General features: G+C 44.4%; 1 protein-coding gene across 1 annotated transcript in view; it reads left to right on the forward strand.

Moving 5' to 3' along the window:
* Positions 1-7,484, forward strand: part of LOC126238804 (esterase FE4-like) — a 99,623-nt gene extending 92,139 nt beyond the window's left edge. Inside the window, exon 10 of the mRNA XM_049947813.1 lies at positions 7,116-7,484. Within this exon, the coding sequence (XP_049803770.1) occupies positions 7,116-7,275 (160 nt within the window). The 3' untranslated portion in view covers positions 7,276-7,484. The remainder of the gene's footprint in view (positions 1-7,115) is intronic.
* The last annotated feature ends 309 nt before the right edge of the window (positions 7,485-7,793 follow it).

Genomic DNA, 7,793 nt, shown 5'->3' on the forward strand with positions numbered 1-7,793 from the left:
CGTTAATTGTGATAATTAGTTTGACCTTTTGATATATGTTAGGCTTTTGGAGATGAAATATCGGTTGCCCTATGCAACTTAGAGGTATTAGTGGTCGGGGAGAGCGTTGTACATGGGAAACTTTTCACTTTCACTTTTAGCCACCTCTGTAATATTAGTTCAATTTATTTTCTTATTTCAGTTGTAAATTACGGCATTCGTTTTTGTGTTCTGTAGTCTTTTTTCGAAAAATTACAACAATTGCCCCAGAAAATTAGGCTTTCTCCTAATGTGAAAACATGGTCGCAGGTGCAACATGCTTGTGCATCAAAGAACAAATATTCTATTAGTATTTTAAGGCGTTGCACGCACAAAAAATTTGTAACTGTCGTCACTACTGTCTACGCGTCTTATAACTACTTTTAAAAATAAATAGAATTTTACTTGCCAAACAATTCTGTAACCGAAGAATTAATAATATGTTCCATACAGCTTCAGTATATTGGACAGCACTCAAATGGATAAAACTCGTAATATCTCCAAGTGCTGCACAAGGCGCAACCTGAGGTTTAGCAACATCGAAAACTGTGTAAAATGGCGGGGACTGCATGTGGCGGTCTCTACTGCACGTTAGTTCATGTACACTGCTGGCCACCGTAAATGCAACACCAAGAAAGACAAGAGGTAGCACAACAAAATTTATTTTGTAGATAACATGTTGACCAAATATCAAATGATTGCGTTTACAGACGTCTGTGACATGTGGTTCTTGCCAGAATCAGTAGCCAGAGTAGCCGCCATTGTTGGAGTTCACCGCTGCCACACGTCTCGGCATTGAGTCAAAGAGACGTTGGATGTGTTCCTGGGGTACAGCAGCCCAAGCAGCTTCCACACGTTGCCAAAGATCATCTGGTGTGGCAGCTGGGGATGTAATCTGGGTCACTCGTTGAGCAACCATGGACCACATGTTTTCTATCGGCGAAAGATCCGGAGAGCGAGCCGGCCAGGGAAGCAATTCAATCTGGTTATTGACGAAGAACCTTTGGACAATGCGTGCCACGTGTGGTCGCGCATTATCCTGTTGAAATATGGCTGTGGCCGAGCCCTGAAGGTAAGGAAGGACAACTGGCTCCAGCAGCTCGGATATGTAGCGCCGGCTATTTAAAGTACCGGCAATGCGTACTAGAGGCGTGCGAGAGTAATATCCAATACCGCCCCATACCATAATACCCGGTGCAAGACCAGTGTGGCGGTGCATAATGCAGCTGTCCAGCATCCTCTCTCCACGGTGTCTCCACACTCGAATCCGACCATCGTGGTGCTGCAGACAGAAGCGTGCCTCGTCACTAAAGACAACGTCATTCCATTCTGCCATCCACATCCGTCTGTCATCACACCATTGGCGACGGAGACGTCTGTGGTTCTGCGTCAATGGTAGACGAAGCAATGGACGTCTTGCGGACAGACCACTCTGCTGTAAACGGCGTCGAATGGTACGCGCAGACGCTGGATGATGCGTTACAGACGCAATGTGCTGTGCTATGGTTCGGGATGTCACTGAGCGATCCGTCACTGCCATGCGCACAATTTGCCTATCAGCACGTGCAGTGGTGCACCGAGGTGAATGCAATCGACCACGTCGGTCCGTCGTACCCTCCTGCATCCAACGGTCACATATCCGCATTACAGTTGTTTGGTTTCGTCCAACACGACTAGCGATTTCTCTGTATGATAATCCACAATCTCGGTAAGCCACTATCCTTCCTCTGTCGAACTCGGATACTTGATCAAACGATGTTCGCTGTTGTCTACGAGGCATAACTGATCGGCTTGTGAAACAACCACAAGGTAAACACACGTGCCGATCGTACACTCGTCGAAATCGCCAAGCCTTAAATGGCGCTATGAGGTGGCGCCACAGGCGCGCGTGATGTGTGTCTGCGCTGAAATTCTAATCAGTTGCATATCTCATCGCTGCAAACCCATGGTGTAAATTTCACTTGATTCGGATGCTTCCTTCAGGGTGTTGCATTTACGGTGGCCAGCAGTGTAATTCTAAAATCAGTCCTATCCCATAGGAACAATGTCCTCCGCTGTACATAGTTAAAACCATCAACTGCAAGGCTCAATCGATGGCCAAACTCATATGTTTGGGACAGAGCACATTGAATTTTTCTTTAGTTGTAGAATACTCAGTGCTTTTATTAGGTTGATAGCGCTGAAATGGACGCTTGGGTGTGTAATTCTATAGTACAGTAAGTGTAAGAAGATCCCTGACACCAGCTGTGGGCAACGCCTCAGATGTCGCAGTTACATAGTCGACTGTTGCCTTCGCCTGCAGCCATTAGCCCTACCCAGCTGAAAGATGACAACACCGCTGCTAGCTTGCAAGGAAATTCTTACAGCAATTCGACTACGGCCTACCATTTGTAACGGTTTTTATGAAAGGGTGTAATTACTTTGTTTGTTTAAGAAAGAAAGTGTACTAGTGGTTGGTAGGTGAGAGTTACATGCAGTTCGTAGCACTAACATGAATAATTCTCATGCGCACATACTTTCAATCCCTAACAATAAACTTGCTCCTGGAAATCTGTGGCCACTGTGGCAACAGTACGAGTTCTATTTATACTGAAATTGCAGTCTGTGGGAGGGGGGAAGGGAGTCGCAGTTCTGTAATTTGCACCGGCTTGGTCTCTTAACTATACGTATCTTCCCAGTACAGTGAAAGGTGAAGTGTTAGATTTTCATGAGGTATTATTATCCGACATGGATTGTTACTTTCTTAGGCAGATTATCACGTGACACAGTCGAGATTTCAAAATGGATGCCAGTTGTTTTATTCACGAAATTAGCATTTGTTAAAATAACAAAACCACAGTCATTACGAAGTCATATGCTCACATCGACTGGTGATGTGCAAAAGCACACAAAAAATAATCATTACATACAAGTCATATGGTATTCATACAGTAATGATTAATACAAAACCTTCCTAGCATTTAACTGGTCAGCACAGCTGGCACACTCTCAGGTCGAAATACATCTCTACACGTACCGACCATGCTTGTCTCTACATTGACTTCACGGATTCGGAGGGTATGTGATGTTGTTTCAGTGGCTACCAAATCGAGTCAAATTTACAAAGAACTTGGCAGTAAGGGTCCACTTATTACTCTGACATGGCAACCTCTATGGCCTGGCTGCATCCACTCATTCAGTTGAGAAGGGTGTCGTATGATAGTTATCTCCGCTCCTGAGGCACGCTAGTTCACAACTACGGAACTCGTGCTTTATATCCTGTGTATTTATGTTGGGAATGCATTTTATATGGGAGTATGTTCCACACATGCACTATTGGATGCAAATATGGGGATTTTGTTGACCCTGGGAGTGCCTCAGCATCACGCTGACAATCCACAGGGACGTGTCATGTGCATACTAGCCTTGTCCTGCTGAAAATGGCACCGCGATACTGTCGCAAGAGAAGTAAAATATGAGGGCTTGCCCAGTTAGCAGAGCGGTCTAACGCACAGCTTTCCAGAGTGGGAAGGAGCGCCTGGTCCCCGGGACGAATCCGCCCGGCGCACTTGTGTCGAGGTCCGGTGAGCCGACCAGTCTGTGGATGGTTTTTAGGCGGTTTTCCATCTGCCTCGGCGAATGCGGGCTGGTTCCCCATATTCCACCTCAGTTACACTATGTCGGCGATCGCTGCGCAAACAAGTTCACCACGTACGCGTACACCACCATTACTCTACCACGCAAACATAGGGGCTATACACTCGTCTGGTGTGGGACGTTCCCTGGGGGGTCCACCGGGGGCCGAACCGCACAATAACCCAGGGTTCGGTGTGGGGCGGCGGAGGGGTGGACTGCGGTAGTCGTCGTGGGGTTGTGGACCACTGCGGCTGCGGTGGGGACGGAGCCTCTCCGTCGTTTCTAGGTCCCTGGTTAACATACAATAGAATACAATACATGAGGACAGGGAACATCTGTGATGTATTGTTGTGCTATCAGAATTCATTTAGTAGTTGCCAGCCGTGACCTGAAAGGGTTCCCGATGGTTCCCCACACCATGACGATAGCAGTAATACCGCTGTGCCTCTCGAAATCAATGAAAGAATCGTACCTGTCCCCATGTCGTCGCCATTCTAACCGACGACGGTCATCCATGGTTATGCAGAACCGCGATTCGTCGCTAAACGCAGTGTGATGCCAAACATCATCAATACATACCTGTACTTCCCAGTCACTCCAAGTTCAGCCATTTGAGTTGTGGTGTTAATGGCATCCTGTACATGAAAAGGTAACTCCCTAATCTGGCTGCTGATAGTCTCTGATTAGTGGTTCAGGATAACACAGTGTGTGCTGCAGGGAGTCCGTTACCTGTTCTCGGATGGTATGCAGAGATGTGAAGTGGTTACTAACTGTTTAGCGCATAGCCCGCATCTCGTGGCCTTGCGGTGGCGTTCTCGCTTCCCACGCCCGGGTTCCCGGGTTCGATTCCCGGCGGGGTCAGGGATTTTCTCTGGTTGTTGTGTGCTGTCCTTAGGTTAGTTAGGTTTAAGTAGTTCTAAGTTCTAGGGGACTGATGACCATAGATGTTAAGTCCCATAGTGCTCAGAGCCATTTGAACCATTTTGCGGTGGTTACACTCGGTCGACCGGAAACTTGACGATAAGTGTGCCTTCTCTCACGTGCCCATGCAGTTCAGTATCCACCCACTCTCACATCAAAATGCCCCCCACCCTCCAAATTTCTGAATTTCGCATGATTCGACCTGCCAGCAAATGGAGACCCAAAAGCAGGTCCCAGTAAGGCCCCTTTTAAACGCTGTTTGGCGTTGAAAACACTGTCTCACACGAGCACTCGGTACCTCCGTGTACTTCAGTGATTGCTCACCATCTTCAAGTGTTCACGTTCCTTATAAAGGCTACCAGGATTGGTTACAACACTATACACGAAGAACACTAATGCATTCTGGTTGCTATTTCACCTGTCACAAAGAATAGGATCTCTAATAATTTACCGACCTATCTGTGGTGTGTATGTGTATGAAATTGCATTGACATCCGGCTATGTCTTCTGAGTACTTCACTCTGTCAGTCAGTATAACTCACTGTCTACTGGATAGATTTGTTTGCAGATCAGAACAGTAGGACATCGTTCATAACAACACGTCAGCGCCAGAGTGATTCCGTGCTTCATAAATTTCTAATTTTTTTAAATTTTATTGTCAAATTATTTTCAGTTACAGTTTCTAGTGACTATGTTTAAGAAACCCTTTAGACACATGCAGATTCCTATTTGGCATTTTATTTAACAAGTAATAAGTAATGAAGTTACATGTTACGGCATGCATGCAGCAGCCGACCAACCATTAGAATTGTAGCATCGCCCTGGTAGGGCCTTGTTTGCTAAATGTAGGAGCCGAACGATATATCGTACTGTGCGCAAGTGACATGACTTTCGTGGCCACATATACCGATCAATGCTTTCTAACGGCAACAGCTGCTCGCTTCTGTACGTTGTTCTCTCCGCTTAATAGTAATCATGACTGCAAGAACTAGAGATGTTAAACATTATTCAGAGGTGTCGTGATGCCGCTAAATGTTATGTCAAGCTCGTTCGCACGATAATATGCCAACCCGCCGCTACCAACAAACCTCAGCAAGACTCTTGGGTGCTGGGAACACTGTTTCGTTATTCTGATAGCTAGTAGATAAGTAGTTGTCGATAAAAAAACGCCTTTTGCAACATATCGAGGTTTCTTACGTGCAATCGATCTCCCATCTCTTCCCGATCTACACCCATTTCTTCTTCTATCACGTCAGCAAGCAGGTACTCCTCCATATGGAGGACCTCAGTGCATATTCCATCTATACTCTCTCCTATCTGTGTAATTAGCACTGGAATGTCTTTTCCACTCTTACAACGGAACTAAAGCACAACAACACAGTTCTCGAAAAACCTAGAGACAACTGCCTTTAAAGATCAGAAGATTTCCAGACTGCAGAAATTTTTTAAAACTTTTATTTAATTTCCACACTTATTAACCAATTTCAATGTTAATTAACAAATAATGAATCATATTTTTAATGAGAACTGCGTCTTATTGTTTTTAATTATTAATCCCATAAAACTGCGAGTGTAAAGGAAACACTGCGGTCAGGCCTTGAAGACTAAACCGAGCCGCGTAGCGCAGTGGTTAGCGTACTGGACTCTCATTCGGAAGGACGACGTTTCACACTCATGTCTGATCATCCTGATTTAGGTTTTTCGTGATTTCCTTAAATCGCTTAAGGTAAATGCCGGGATGGTTCCTTCGAAAGGACACGGTCGCTTTCCTTCTCCACCCTTCCCTAATCCGCGCTTGTGCTCCGTCTCTGATGACCTCGTTGGCGACTTGAAGTTAAACAATGACCTCCTCCTCCTTCTGAAGACTAAGGGATAGACGACTGACCACCGTTTTATCCTCGGTCATTCATCATCGGATATGGTATAGAAGGGTAGTCATGGATCAGCATGATTACCGACATTTCGACCTTGGAGTCGCTGTGTCTCAATCAGGTAGCTGCTCCGTTGGTATCATGAGACCAAGTGCAGTCCAATTTAGTCCTCCCACCAAGGAGAAATCCCTGATAGAGCTGGATATCGAACCCGGGTCCCCCCAGTGACGGTCTGTCAAGTTTAACACTTGGCTGCAAAGGTGGACAACTGGGAGTATTCTCGATAAATTACAATTTGTCACATAAATGGGAAACAACAAACAAAATATATTTTTTTCTATTTCTAGAGATTCAACAATATTATTGATTATTGATGTATGTAAGTTTTCTCATATTATTCGACAAGTAGGTAAAAATAACAAGGTGTCACTTTTATTTAAAAAATTACAAATTAGTACCTGTTAACTAACATTCAGATTTATTCATACACATGGAATTTAAACAAAAGTAAAAATAAAGCTGCTAGTACGATTCGAACCAGCATTTACACGATTGTAATACTTCTACCCGACTCCGCAGCTACTAAAGCCATTACTGATAAACTCGAGAACTTCTTGACTTAAGTGATTTGATTTTAAATTTCCCGAAATTTGTTCCATATGTGACGTTCTGATGGTCTGCTGTCCACAGGAAGCCCACGGACCCTGAACTTGATGTATCATGGCCACCTTTCACCGCAGACGACGCAGCCTACCTGTACATAGGCCGGCAGGGATTCAGTGTCCAACGGCGGCCGTTTGCCGAAAGGGTAGCGTTCTGGGACGACCTGTACAAACGCTATGGCGGCTAGAGAGACTGCACAGTACTTCCACACTACAACAAGAGGTATTGGCCTCACATCACGCACAATGAAACCCTCAGCGCTCTCTTCATACTGTGCACAGATGCCAATAATCAACTATAACGTCTCTTAAAGTATTTGTAGTTGTAAAGGAAGGCATTGTTAGAAGAAACGAAACTTATGCTAAATTTGTAATAAAGAAATGCAAACAAAACACACATATTACATTATTATTTCAGCCTTTATCCTGAAAATGAATTTTCTATTGGATGTTAACACGGAAATTTGTGATCTGTCTGAATTGCATCAACAAGGGAACTAAGGCATGGCGAATAAGATACATTTGATAAGATCTATTAGAAGGTGGTCTCATGGCCATAACAACAAAGAAGTAAAGGAAACAAAATTAAATTGTTTTTATTGTACTACGATTGATAATCTATTAATTTTTATTTCATATTATCACATCGTTTTAATACATATGAAAATATGCATAACAATGAACCTTTATTTCCTTAATAATATAA

The sequence above is a fragment of the Schistocerca nitens genome, chromosome 1 (genome assembly GCF_023898315.1).
Source record: "Schistocerca nitens isolate TAMUIC-IGC-003100 chromosome 1, iqSchNite1.1, whole genome shotgun sequence".
Classification (NCBI taxonomy): domain Eukaryota; kingdom Metazoa; phylum Arthropoda; class Insecta; order Orthoptera; family Acrididae; genus Schistocerca; species Schistocerca nitens.